At 35.5% G+C, this 14591-nt stretch overlaps 1 protein-coding gene across 11 annotated transcripts in view; it reads right to left on the bottom strand.

The window, feature by feature from the left end:
- Positions 1-525: 525 nt before the first annotated feature.
- Positions 526-14591, bottom strand: part of LOC136805865 (girdin-like) — a 59639-nt gene continuing 45573 nt past the window's right edge. For 8 of the 11 annotated variants that reach the window (XM_067062422.1, XM_067062424.1, XM_067062425.1 and 5 more), the window contains 8 exons: positions 9422-9468; positions 9036-9168; positions 7679-7877; positions 6887-6940; positions 5018-6536; positions 3953-4303; positions 3065-3505; positions 526-2030 (listed from right to left, as the gene is read on the bottom strand). In XM_067062422.1, the coding sequence (XP_066918523.1) occupies positions 1204-2030; positions 3065-3505; positions 3953-4303; positions 5018-6536; positions 6887-6940; positions 7679-7877; positions 9036-9168; positions 9422-9468 (3571 nt within the window). In that variant the 3' untranslated portion in view covers positions 526-1203. The remainder of the gene's footprint in view (positions 2031-3064; positions 3506-3952; positions 4304-5017; positions 6537-6886; positions 6941-7678; positions 7878-9035; positions 9169-9421; positions 9469-14591) is intronic. The other 3 variants (XM_067062433.1, XM_067062432.1, XM_067062431.1) reach the window with 2 other exon arrangements.

Raw genomic sequence — 14591 nt, 5'->3', positions numbered from 1 at the left:
AATATTTTGGTAAAGGTTCTAAGATTACCCGCAGAATTTTCAAAATTTCACACACATTTTTCGCACAATACTTTAATCGTAGAAATTTTAGCGAGACTAATTTTAGCGTCTTAGCGAGTTTTCCCTATTTTCGCTAAAATAAATCTCGCTAAAACACGCCGAATCGACAGATCGCTAAAATTTATCCGCGCGAAATTTCTGGTTATATTGCCTTGATACATTTTTATCAATAGGAAGGGTTTCAGTGCAAAGAAATGCTAGAAAACGAATTCAGTCAATAATGTAATACAAGTATTCGTTGAAATTTATCCACGCGAAATTTTTTGAAATCGTGATTCGCTAAAATAAATCCAAAAAAATCAAGATTTTCCTGACTCGCTAATACACTAAAATTAGTCTCGCTAAAATTTCTACGATTAAAGTACATTGGAATTCGCCTAAAAATGCGAAAAAGAAGGATGTAGAAATCCCCATTCTACGGCTTTTGCTCCATTTCCATAAGATTTTCAATAGGGGTGGGCACTGTTATTCGTAAAATGGTATTTTTTAATAACAAAAGTATTCTTTTATTTACAAAGGAGACAAAAAAGTATTATTTATAAAATATTCCCTTTTCAACAATAAAAGACAACATGAAACACATGCAAAAAAAAACATTTCTAAATTTGAGGTTTTTAGGTAGAAAGCTAACACCGCCAATGTAAAACCCATTTAGTATCACGAGATAGACAAGATCAATCAACTTAAGCAGAACAAGCAAGGTTATTCCGTACCAAAATTCGCCTTTTCGACCGTAGTTGCGCGGTCAGGTGCGTGCCACTTTTAACCAACTAAACTCGATCCAATCCTTTTTTTACACTTTTTTCTGTTGGACGCGAAAAAAAGACTGGGACGGTTTTAGGGTGGTAAAACGGACAAAAAAATGCCCGCGCAGCAATTGGCGGCTATGGTCGAAAAGGTGTATATTTCGACAATAGTTAAGGAATCGGCGATTTATGAATGAAAAACACATCATCCTAATCAATTTGCTTTCCAAAAACTATGTAAAACCAGTAGTGACAAATCTAATAAAAAAGTCCCTAGTTTAGAAAATATACTACAAAAAATCTTTTATTTTTACAATGTGGGTAAAAGGCTAATTGTACGAGATAATAAACAACCAATTTATCAATCCAACAACAAAAAACGAGAGACGGAAGAAATTCACATCGGTAAGACTTTTGTTTCCATATTATTTTTCTCCGTCACGCCGAATAAATTATACATTTCGTCTAACGACATTGACGATTTCCGTTGTCCGTATAATTTCCGACGATTTGCCACCTCGTCCTCGGAAATAAACGATCCCGACGACAAACGTGGTCTCGTTAAAAGCTCTTCCGAAAGTTTAAATTCGGCCGACCGACGACGTTCGCCGCTTAGCCGGCGCGTCGGTACATAGTCAGCACGTTCACCCATATCGGGTAGCTCAGTGATGGTATTCAAAGGTAGTTCTTGTTGCTGTTGCTGAACATCAACTTCGACGTTCGTATATTCTTTGACGGGCGTCGTGGCCGGGCTACGTTCCGAAAGTCTACGTTTTCGTTCTTCCCGTAATAACGTGTTCGATCTCTCTAATGATTTATTCAATTCTATGTTTTTAGTTTTAAATAAAAGAATTTCGTTTTTCAAAGAGATTAGCTGGCGTGCCAACTCTTTATTTTCGTCCTCCCCCGTAGCAATGTCTTCTACAGAATCTGCTCTCCGTATCGGGTGTTCACGTGGCGAAGTAACTGCCGTTGAATGGTAACGTTCCAAAGGCGCCCTCTCCGTCGTGGGCGTTACCGAGTCCCCAAGGGGCGTTGAGATAGAGCGCTTAAGCGCAAGATGTAAGTCCGCCTTTTGTTCTTGCGATAACAAACGTTGGACGAGCTCGAAATCTTCTTGGCCGGCAATGTCGCCGCCAGACTCCTCGTGCTCGTTGATGACGTCATCACAGCGATTAATAGCCTTTGGTAAATCCGAAGGAGACACAATTGAGTTGCCTGTGACTTTTTATGAAAAAGAAAAACAGAAGGAAAATGAATCTTACCAATATAGGAATATTTTTTCTCTCCGTCCGATTTCGCGCATGTCGGTTATAATGTTAGTTGTTGCTGGTTTCAGTTTTTCTCGGTTGCGTTGAGTTTGGGTTGACACGTCGTTTGCAGTCGAAAGAATTTAACACAAGACGATGTGACTGGGAGTGGTTGGCAAGCTAATTTCTTTATAGTGGTCTCAAGAAGACATTGCAAAACTATGATGGAATGTTTGGCTATAACCTTTTAAAGTTTAAATTCTTTTAAAATTTACCTTTTTTATCAAATTAGCTTGCCAGCTAATGTGTAGGTGCAAAGGGTTCGTGTCATTATGTGCGTGCGCGGGTGTGAAAACGTTCCTATCTTTATGTGCGTACAAAAATAGGTTATGCATATCGTTCAAAAGTGTGCATAGAAATATTTGTTAAACGTAAAAGTGCGCGAAATCGGAAGTTAACGAGTGTCATACAAGAGTTATTACCATGCATGATAATTAATTGAAAAGCAAATTGTCATAAAAAGCAAATTGTCATAAAAATAATTTACGGTAAAGATAATACGTGCGTAAAAAGCAAAGTGGAAAGTACAATAACTACTTTCCTTTATCAAAACGTCACTAAAATACAAATCAGAAGAGGTCATTTTGATTAGTAGCAAACGTTAGAAAAATGGTCAAAAGCCAAGAAAAAAGTGGATGTATGGACCGTTGGTTTTCATTAGAAAAATTAGGCAGATAAAAATTAAAAGTGGTGTTTAAAAGAAGGCGATTTTCGTAAAGGAGAAGGAAATTGAAATCGTTAAACGGAATAATTTCCCGAAATAGGGATGACAATGGCGGGGAATTATTACTTTGACATTATTTTGAAATTGAAGGTCGGGAAGAAGAACCTTGCCAGGTTATGTAAAAAGAAAAGAGAGTCGGGGAGGGGGAGGGGTTTGATTGATCAAGTGATGAAAAACAACAATCCCATACATCCACTTCACCTCATATCATATCATAAACTCACCTCCAGTTTTGAGCGTTTCGTTTTCCGCTTTCAAAAGTTCCACTTGTTCCTCAACACTTTCTTTCTGTTCCGTTATCAATTGCAAAGTCCGGATAAAACCTAACCGGTCCTCCTCGGCCTGTTTCAAATTCTGGAGCACTTCGCGTCGGTCCTCGTCCAAGTTCTTCAGATTCTCTTCCAACAGTTGATTCTCCTCTTGTAACGATTGCATGTTGCGTAGCAACAACTTGGTCTCCTCCTTTGCGCTTCGCACCGTGCTCTCCTTCTCAGAGTCTACTAAAGTCATTTCACTCTCCATCTGACAGAAATCTTCCGTCAGTTTAGCGAGGTCGGATTCAGCTTTGTCTTTGTCTAGTTCCAGATCGTTCAGCATTCGTTCGAGACGTAGTTTGTCTTCGGTCAGTTCTTCAATGATGGAAAGATACTTGCGGATCTCGTTAGCTGGTAAATTGAAAATAAAAGTTGCATTGTGAGCATATCGATTCATACATTAAAGCCAAATTGAAATTATGTTTTCCGAGGTCTGAATTGCTGCTTCAAAAACGCTGAGCTTGCATAAAGATTGCAGTTATTCAACCAACCGTCAAAACAAAAGATAGCACGTGACGTAATTGTTCGATTCAACACCGCAATGTCTTCACTTTAATATAACATTTTAATGACCAGAGAGCTTACGATGTTTTGACTGCAAAGTGTCGAATAAGAATTGGAATGAATTGTCTGCGTTTTTAATGGAGCTGTGGAATGTTTTTGTAGAATAGGCAAACAAAATTATGAATAGATATACTGGCTTAGTTTCAAATCCATTATTACAAAATCGAAAATGAGGAATTCAGGATCGGTTGACCTCGAGAAATTGACAAGTGTTACATGAGATAAGTGACTTACTGTTTTCTATGCAATTTGGACATCGTTCCGATGAAATACTGGCCATGCTTTCACTCTTCGAGATGGCGCTATTAGGCCGACTTCCCGTGCGCGAACTGGGTCGGGTATCAACGTTACTAGAAGATCCACCGCCATTGCCACCGTTCTTCAGATCCTCAATCTCATCTTTTAGAGCATTGTTAGCATCAGCCTGCTTGCAGAGCGACTCCAGCATTTCTTCCCGCTCGATTTCTAAGCGTTCAATTTGATTGAGAGCGTCTTCTAAGCGTTCTTGGAGGTCGCTAGTATCCCCGTTAGAGCTGGTACCAGTGTTTCGACGTGATGAATGATAAGAACCTGAAGATTGTGTACCTTAAATGAAGAAAAATGTGATACTTCTCGTCTATGTCCAAAGAATGTTCTGGATACACTATTGAATGAGGATGGTTATCTCTCTTAAAAAAATCTCATATTCACAACGTTCGGGATTTCTACACTTATTTGGTGTCCTAATAAGGTCCGGGGGTTGGAAGATTTTCGTTTTGGAGCAATCTCATTATTTAAAATATAAAGCACTGAGGATCCTTCGATGCGATCGGAGTGATCTGAGGATTTAAAAATTGATACGAAAATTGATGTCATGTAATGTAGTCGTACACGAACTTAGAATTTTGAAAATGGTTGAGCGATATATAGGAACTTAGTCGACCGCGCGCACATTATACCAAAGGAGACGTTATTATAAGCAAAGAATGGTTTGAGCCACAGATATCTGTAAAGCCCGAAGGGCTAGATTTGCAGCTTTGTTCAAAAAGTGAAGCTCATCTTTGGAAGGATTTCCTACCAGAGTCACGTGACTAAAATATGCAATTTCACCGGTTTGAGAGATGTGAAATAGCGTTTGCCACCTAATTTTTTTGATATCGCGCTCCGAAAACAATCAAAATGCTAGATCCTATCCATCGGCACGAAATTTAAAAAGTCAAATTTTAGCTTCACTTTTTTTTGCTGGAGAAAGCTTAAAGCTGCAAATCTAGCCCTTCGGGCTTAGATATCTGTGGTTTGAGCCTCCTCTAAGATACTCACCTTCTTCATCAGACAAATCATCATCTGTCGTCATGCCAACGTCAATCCGGCTCACATCACGTGACGACCGTTGAGACGCTTGTAAGTTCAAAAAGCTCATCAACAATTGTTGTTTATCTTGGTGTAGCCTGTTCACCTCGTCTTCTAAACTCTCTAACCGTCCCATTGCTTCCTCGTAGTCACGTTTCAAGACTTCTTTTTCTTTCGAGCAATCACACTTCTCAACCGGTTTCTGCATGGATTTAATCTCCATACGATTGGATAAAGCAAATTTCAAGAATTGGATTTCCTCTTCTAGGTCTTCTTTATCCTCCTTCATAGCTTCGTAGTCCTCTTGTAATTTCCTGGACGGATTCAAATGAGCCACGATCTCGCGGCCGACAATCTCCGCTTGCTCTTGAAGCGAGTCGGCCTGGGTGTCCTTAGAGACGTGCTCTTCTCCCAGCTTCTCTTGCAACTCCATCGATAGTTTCTCCAAAAATTTCTTAAAAGCATCTTGGTCTAATTCCATTTCGACTGCTTCTTGTTGAAGCTCCGCTAAATTGGAGGAAACCAACTCGAAATCTTTTTGTAAACGTAGATTTTCTTTCTCTAGCTCTTCGGCACCGATCGAGAGAGTTTTGAGCTCGGTGACAGATTCACGGTATTTTGTATCGATATCATTAAGACGAACATCTGAGTCTTCTTTGGCGTTCGTCAAAACGTTAACAGTGTCTCTCAAAGCCATGTTTTCGTGATCAATCGTAATTTGGTTCTCTTCCAAGTTTCGAAATTCGTTTTTCAAGTTCTCATAGCGTTCTTCCGCGCTTTCGAGTTCCTTTCGTAATCGATTGATCTCAGAATCATCGAATTTAATCGTTTCAATCAAACAACTGTAATTATTGCTGTCTGTTTCATCTATCGAATCAGTTTTCTCGAGTTTGTTGTTATTGTTTAAAGTACCGGCGCTAATCGATTTTCGTTGTTCATCAACTGATTGTCGAGTCATTTTCGATAATCTCGTTTTTAAGTCTTCCTTCTCCGTTTCCAGTTCTTTAACCGTTTTCTCCCAGTGTTGTACTTGAGCGATAAGCGAGACGTTCCGAATGTGAGCTTTCCTATTGTCCTCGTCAAGTCGTTGCCGTTCCTTGATATATTTAGTACGTTCTTGAGCAAAGACGTCGGCTTCGTGAATAAAACGTTGCTTAGATGATTCGAGTTCCGATTGCTCGCTTAAAAGAGCCGCAACGTCGACTGATTTCTGTCGCGTGTGTCCGCTCTCTTTACTTGATTTACTACGGAGCTCGTAAATTTGGTTCATCAGGTTAGCGCGCTCTTGTTTAAGGGTCTTATTTTCGTTTTCGAAACGCGATAAACGTCTTTCGTGCCATTGAATCTTCGTTTCGAGTTCTTCCTTTTCGGAAATGGATTGTCGTTTTTCGCGCTCCATCTTCTTGGTGAAGGAGATATAAGAGTCGAGTTCTTTACGAGACATAAATAAACGCTGTTTCAGTGATTCAATCTCTTTGTCGCTAACCACCTGCGAGAGAAAGAAACCAATAGAGTAAAAACGATCAGATCCTAACTTGTCCTATTTTTAATCTATTTATTTTATAAAGAATCAACCTGGCCGGCTTTCTAGTTCCTTCTAGTTCTATAATTTGAATAGGACTAACAGCTATCGAGATTCATTAGTGTATTAGTCGTGACTATTATGACTTGAAATTAACTACGAGTGAAAAATTTACGACCGAGGTATGAAAAAGACACTGATAGTGATAATCCTGAGAAAACCTGATCAAACATAGTGAAGAAGAAGTCGCACAGAAAACGCAAAAGTTGTCTAGAGAAACATTTGTAGTTAGTAGAGTAAGTTACTTGATTATTTACCTTGGTAGCTATGGCTTCAGCATCTGCCTCGTCCGTTTCATCGATCTTCAAAACCTACAAAGAAAATATTACCCGTTTCACAGAGGTCAATAAACTTGCGAAATAGATTGCTATAAAATAAGATAAATTTTAAAGTTTTAAAATCAATTTATTTCAAATTCACTTGATACCAAAAAATATTCCCGCATTTTATTCTGTCCGCAAAAGCAATGTTAACTATTTGATTAATTTATAGATCAGCTCAAGTCATAATGCATGTCATAAGCTAATGGATGCAAAAGTGTAAATACGTAGAAATTTGCATCCATCGACCGAAACATCAAAATCATATTCGCTTAGATGAAAACTGAATACAAAGTGAATTGAGATGACTATTATTGTAGGAAGTATTATGATAGGAAGTTACGGATGAAAATAAAATCTAGAAAAAAACCTCGAAAATATTTGTTAAAAATACATGAAACTTCTGGTTATTCTAATTTTCTTATAAACAAAAACTCGTGGGACCGCTTTTCGTAAAATTCAATTTATGGTTAAGTTTTATTGTCTTATCTCTGGTTCAGTAGCTGATATTACAGGGCAGCTTTTTAAATAATTTAAGATGAAACAGTTTGTTTAAACTTGATGTAAAAAAAATTGGCTAAGAGTGCCATCAAATATTATCAAACAAAAATAATTTTATCCCTGAAAAGTGTAAAAAATCATGAAAACAGTGAAAGAAATCGACAGCTTAAGTTTTACACTTGGCTCACGATACACACATTCATTTGTACTAAACACAAAATGGTATACCTGAAACATTCTTTCTCGGACTGTTTGGTCGTACAGATCAGCCTTTTTAATGATGGCACGCAGAGCGGCTATTTCCGTGTCCGTGATATGGTAGTCACGTTTCAAGCGAGTGGCACTGTTGTTCGGAGTGCGCGGTGTTTCGAGGTCTGGTAAGGAATCTGTTGAGTGATTGGCTGATATAATTGGAGAACTCACTTTCCTGAAAAAAATGAGAAATTTTTTGTAAGTTTTAGTTAAGATAATCAAACAGAATTAAGTGTAAAATCTTATCCCATTTAGCTTACAGATAAGGATTCGAGGCAACATCCGAGCCACTGTATTCAATTCATTGCAGTATGGAAAGGAGAAAATGCACCCTCAGTTAAATCAATTTATTTTCTTGAAATAAGCGACTCTCTCGATCTGACGCAGTCTGAAGACAAAGCGTGAACCCTGGTATACGCCAACACTACACAAAGTTTATATGCATTTAAATATATGACCATTATCTCTAAAACAAAATCACAACAAGGCTGAATATATTCTTACAGCGGAAAGTCTGCAGACTAAACGTAGACCTTGATATACAGCTCCTATACTTTCAAATATTATTTTCCCCAAAAGAAATCACAACAGATTGCATCTCAAAGTAAACACAAACGCAAGATTAATATCACATGAATATCATAAGCTCAAAAACAAAGTATCATTAATAAAATGTTAATGAGATAAAAAGATCCCAAACTAGCAAAAATGGAATCAAAGTCTCCATAGAAAAACAACCTTTTCTGCTGAAAGAAGGGGGTGATCTCATTATCAAAGACAACTAGTTTCCCAGTCAAAAATCATTAATTAAATAACATTGGCGAGATGACAAAATATCCTGCTTTCATGAAGTTTACATTCAATACTACGATTGATCTGATAGCCAAGCCCTTGTTTAGTAAAGATATTTTTTACAAATTCAGAACATTTTGAGTCCAAATTTCTTGTGAAAATATTTATAAACCCTATCCCTCTAAGCTCAATACAATCATACATAGTTGATTCAAATCACGCGCTGCTCACAGTAAAACTTTACCAGAAAGCATAAGCGGGTGGGTTGCGTATGCGCCTATTATGGAAAATCTTTTTAATTATATTTTTGACGTGCTTTTTACCTCCAAAATCGCCTATTTTTGTCTGATGTTACAGAGTCTAATTTTTTAAAAGAAATTGAATACAGTTGCCTCTTTCTAATTCAATCTTCAAGTGCGACCGACAGCTTTTTTCGAATTAAAGGAAAATTCGAATTATTTTAAACTACTTTTTGCATGAGGGACCCAATGTTTTAGTTCGAAGTACAGGAAAATTCACTGCATGAGATCAAAATGTTTACCTTTCCAATGGTACTGGAGCACTTCTTGGTGGCACCTTGAGGGATGCTGAACGCCTTGGCTTATTGTTATTATTGTTACTGCTCTCCATGTCCGATAATTCATCGACGTCGCTTTTGTCCGAAAGATTGAGAGCTATAAATTAGAGGAAATTATTTATTACGATGTTCGATTTTGTAGCCTCGTTTTAAAGATGACACACGCCAACTTTTTCGGACAAAGCTGAAATTGGACAAAGATCAAATCAAAGACATTCTTTGACAATCAGCAAAACCGAGGCATCCTAGAGGAATTTATCGACTCATAAGCACTGACTAGGAGACCGAAATACCATAAAAGTCTGAATAAATCAAAAATTGAGAATCCGGAAATTTTCAAAATAGCTTACTCAAACTCAGGACGTTCTTCTTGGTGGTATTATCATTACTTGAATTGCTGAAAAACAAAGTAAAATAGTTTTAAGAGAAAAGTTCAGAATTGTGTGGTAAAGTGGTTTCTTTGAGGTTCAATTGGCAGGAAAAATTTCTCATTCATATCAACTTGGAGGCAAAACCCCCTATACACTCTTTATTAAAGATGATATTCACCAACAACCCAAACTCTTTCAAGATTGTTCACCACCTCGAGATCCCTTCATTTGAAGATGTAATCATATCTCATTGCGACTAGATCGCTCGATACTATGTATGTGTAATAGTTTATTTCAAGTTGACGAACAGGTAGCAACAAAGGCTAATAAAAGTCAACGCTACTTTACAATTGGTCAGGTGATTACGAAAAGCCGACACCGTAAAGATAGAATCATCTAGATTAGAATCATCTAGATTAGAATCTAGACTAGAATCATCCATGGAAAGGGTTCTCTGGCAAAAGAAAGTTCACAAAAAGTATCTAGCAGTTTTCAAATAACGTGAGAGTATTTTTTGTTACAATGTCGACAAATCGTATGAAACAAAGTTGGGCAGAGTTGGCTGTAGATGAATTTTTCATTTGCTTTAACCAATGAACTGTATTATTAAGAGCTATCACCAAGGTCCTGGGCAACAGAGATAGGACTTACAAAGATCACATGATAGCACATGAAAGTTGAGTTCAAGATTATACAATACAATTTATGATAATGAACATTTAACACAATTATCAATCAGACACTAATTGATTAAAACAAAATCAAAACCAGAGAGCTACTCCGTAAAAAAAGATCTCCCATCATACAGACAGTGTAAGATTTCCCTTTCTTCGTGACCAAGGACCTGAAAAATTTAAGTTTTGACAATCTTCACTGCTTACAAAAAAAAAATCCCCGAAATTCCCTCCCAAAATTTGGGTCCCTCCCCGACAAAGGAAGAAACATTATAGTAAAGTAAAAAGACTACTATTTTAAAGCAACCACTATAACTGTCTGCTCATATCAGTAACTGCACCGAGTCGTTAATAAAATGATTGAAATTCAAGATTATACGTATGAGATTGATTTTCGTCTTTTTTACACAACAGTTTTGTTTTTAGACACTCAGGAAGCCGCAATAGAAATGTTTATTATGCGTAACAGATTAATGATAGAAACAATTAAAATCTGACTTGTCTCATGTTAGGACAAAAGAACTATAAAATGTCTCATTATAACAGGTAATTTAAAGGAGCCCATTTGAAGCTCATAAGGTTTTGGAGCATGTCTTCGGCGTTTTTAAAATGATGCTAGAAATACATTAAAAAGGTTTGAAATTGTACGTCGTGGGTTATAAGCAACTTATCAGTCTTTATCATGATTCTTATAACAAAATTTTGGTTTTCATATATAGGACATGGATAGGCTTAATAAAAAAAATTATTATAAAACAGGAAAAATTTAATAGTAAACTCGACTAATAAAACTAAAGGGGCTGCATAATACTATGATATGCTTTATGCGGTCATGATGCTGATAATCTGTCAAGGTCCCAAACAAGAAGAGAAAAAAATTGTGTAAAAAGTCAAAGTTGTTATACCCAAACATAACTTGTAAACGACTAAAAATAAAGGGATGTAACGAGATAGTGCGGTTTCAAAAAAACCTTTAGTACATCAATAGTCAGTTGTCAAACAGTTGGTTTTGTACCATAAGGACAGAAACAAAAATAAAGGGAAGAAAAAAATGATATGAATGAAATGAAAAATCATAGTTTGTTCGGTTAGTACAAACATTGGCTGTGCTGTAATGACCAGTATCGGATACCAGGGTCTCGATATAGCTAATTACTATCTCAAATCCGTGAGGGACGACATATGTAAGATAGGTAGGTCCTCTATACTATTTACCTAACCAGGGAGATCTAGGCTATAATATCAAAACTGGATGCAGGAAAAATCGTTGTAATGTAACGGATTAGAATGAGTGATTGTGGTTATTATAATATGGTTATTTCTTAAATATACTTTTCAGAGACTTCTTGGACCTTTTTTGTTTAGTATAACCAAAGTATACATAAACAAACACACAAGTTTTGGAAAAGTTATACTGCAATACTGCAAAAACAAATCAACAAAAAGTTTATAGAATTCAAAAACCTTTCATTTCCAGATACATCACAAAAAAGCTGCAATAAAACAACAAGGAATTGATTTTATCAATCAAACAGATAGCAAATAGACGATTGATAGGTTGTCAGTACGATACATTAGTCAAGTGTCGAAACACAAATTCTTTTGTTATCGTTCAGTTTTTTGATTGAGAGAATCAGAAAACCAAACGTCCAGTCAACACTTACACGCTAAAAATGTTGGTCTTTTCATATAAGATAAAACTAATAATTCAATACTACAAAGTATAGTTCCAGACTAATCGATATCAAAGCCTTTTAGTTTGAAAATACAAACAATGATCTACGACTCTTTAAAAACTTTTGTGTGCTGCCTTAAAAAAGCATAATGGAAAGTATAATTATGCATCTGTCGTTACATGACTTTAGTTGATTCTCTCTCTAATTCAATCTTCAATGGAAAAAGAAATTAGTTCGAATTAGAGAAAGATTTGAATTACAGAAGGTACGTCATTTAAATTCCAAGCTGAGGGGATCAGTGGTTTAGTTCGAATTACAGAAAGATTAGAATTACAGAAGGTACTACTCCAAGCTGAGGGGATCAGTGGTTTAGTTCGAATTGCAGAAAGAAAGATTCGAACGAGAGAGAGAGTTGACTGTACATTGAGTACAATATCAATAATATCAAATACAAAATCCTAAAGCATTCGAATGCTTCAAAAAGCAACACTATTTGAAAATGATATGGTGCAATTTTGCCCAAAGATTATAAAAACAATAAAACTGACTTAAAAATTGCTAGACATAAATTTTCTTTGAAATTTTTAGCCACAAGATTTTCGAACAACATTGCCTTTACTTCAAAAAACAATCATCAACAGAAAATGATAAAACACAGTAACATCAACATAAGAAGCACAAGTCGGCATTCAATTGATTAAAAGTCTTTTTCATATCATTTCTCATTACATTTACATCGAAAAAGAGAAAAAGCAAAGGAAGAAATGATGAAAAGGAAGATGCTATTACATAAAAACAATCTTCCTGATAAATGATAAACTACAATCTATCTGGCTTTCTAAAGGAAACAACATGCTCACATATTATGACGATGAAAGCGTTACACATAACGCTTATTATAAAAAGAGTAATGACTGATTTTACAGTGATGATATATATCTCTTTTTGTAAAACTGACAGCAAACTGTCCCATTAATAAACAATATATAGCCAATTCAACTGCTTTAGGTATTAAAACAACAAACATACAAGTCCAAAAAAAAACGCATTGCAACTGAAGTAAAAGCTAAATCACTGTAAAATCACAAGCAATTTTCAAAATGTAAAAATAACAGTCACAAGAGGTACCATTTTACTTTTTATAAAACGATCATAAAAGTTTCTTTTTCTGCAATGGAAGGCAGCTGATTAAAAAAATGATGAATCAAGCTAAGTAGCAACATCATTATTAAAGATAACAACTTAATTGAATAAATGATTATCGCCCATTTCATGAAAACAACATTAAACCAACTTTTCTTTTTGAATTGTGAAAAGTCAGATCAGACAGTTTAGAATTTCCCATCAATCAATACTTTACAACTCTTTTATAATAACCTTTAAAAATGGTACTCGTCTTCAAATTATACAAGTGAAAGACAATGTAATGGTTAGAAAGTGAATGTAATTTTCATGTTTGGGTACCTACTAGATTTTGGAAAATAGAATAGAAAGAAAAGATTGCAAAGCGAAAAATAAATGAATTACAGGCTTAAAGTCTTAAATATCATGATTAGCTCAGTCCACATTAAACATTCTGCTAATAGTTCTTTAAAAAGAACATTTTTGAAAATCTTTGTACTTTAAAAATATTAAAAAAAATACAAAAAGTAGCAAAAGTTGCAACCAACCTCCAAAAATTTCCTTTTTTAGAAAAAAAAAATGACCCAAATCACTGTAATATTACAAAAACTACTTCGCAAAATTCAGACAAATGTTTAAGATGACAATCATTTCATATGTCAAGCAAGTCATATCAGACGTTCATTGATGGGTTCCTAATCTTTATCAAAACAAAACAAAAACACAACAAAATCTGAAACCAGAAATCTCTTCACTTTTTCACAAGTCCCATTAAAGCCAGTACCGTACTACCTAATTCTAAAGTACCAAGAAAAACTACTGTATAGCTGGAAGTAATAAATCCAGGTAACAAATTATAACAAAGTCAGTTCTTGTCGAACTAAACATTGACTATTATTTAGTAAACAGAACAACAGTGAATACTTTTGGGAATCTAAAAAAGTATTCCAAAATGACATTATTAGAGAAATGCATTGAAAAAATGTTCAAAGAATTAGTCAGATACTGGCTACACAAGATCCAGTACTATTTTTTGAAAGTTTGTTTAGTCAAACAACAACAAATCATCACTTTTTGTACAATTTCTTTCATTGAAGAGACACGAAAAATAAACAAATATATTTCATTTTCGAATTCTTTGTGCAACTAATGCAAGACCATTGTTTAATTTTGATGCTATTATGGGAATAATAGCCCCTTGATTCATTATTGAAATCATTTCAAATAGCCCTCGCAGGGGGTTCAGGCTATTTTGAAATGTTTTCAATGAAACTTGGAACTATTATTCCCAAATCACCCTCCATAACATTTAATGTCATAAAAATATGGTATCGTGATACGATGAATAATCTAAAAACTATCAAAATTAATAATTTTATTGAAATTATTTTTATAAAAGATTCCTGTGAAACTTAAATCGCTTTAAAAGAATTTAGGCGTTTTTGGGTTTGGTTGTGCTTTCATGTTAATGAAATCACACATAAGACTCCTAAATCTTTCCAGTAGATATAAACCCAGAGACGTTGGACCCAGTTCAGATAAAAAACATACAGTAGTGCAGAAAGGTGTCCCTTAAGAAAGGGACCCCCGGTCCGAAGTATGAAAAATACTTTCCCTCAGTTAGATATTTTTAAATATAATGTGCTTTGAAATGTGCAAACAAGCACACATTTCGAA

This window comes from Clytia hemisphaerica, unplaced genomic scaffold, assembly GCF_902728285.1.
Source record: "Clytia hemisphaerica strain Z4C2 unplaced genomic scaffold, Clytia hemisphaerica genome assembly, whole genome shotgun sequence".
In the NCBI taxonomy this organism is placed as follows: domain Eukaryota; kingdom Metazoa; phylum Cnidaria; class Hydrozoa; order Leptothecata; family Clytiidae; genus Clytia; species Clytia hemisphaerica.
The sequence above is the reverse complement of the archived record's forward strand: the minus strand, read 5'-3'. Positions and strand labels throughout refer to the sequence as shown.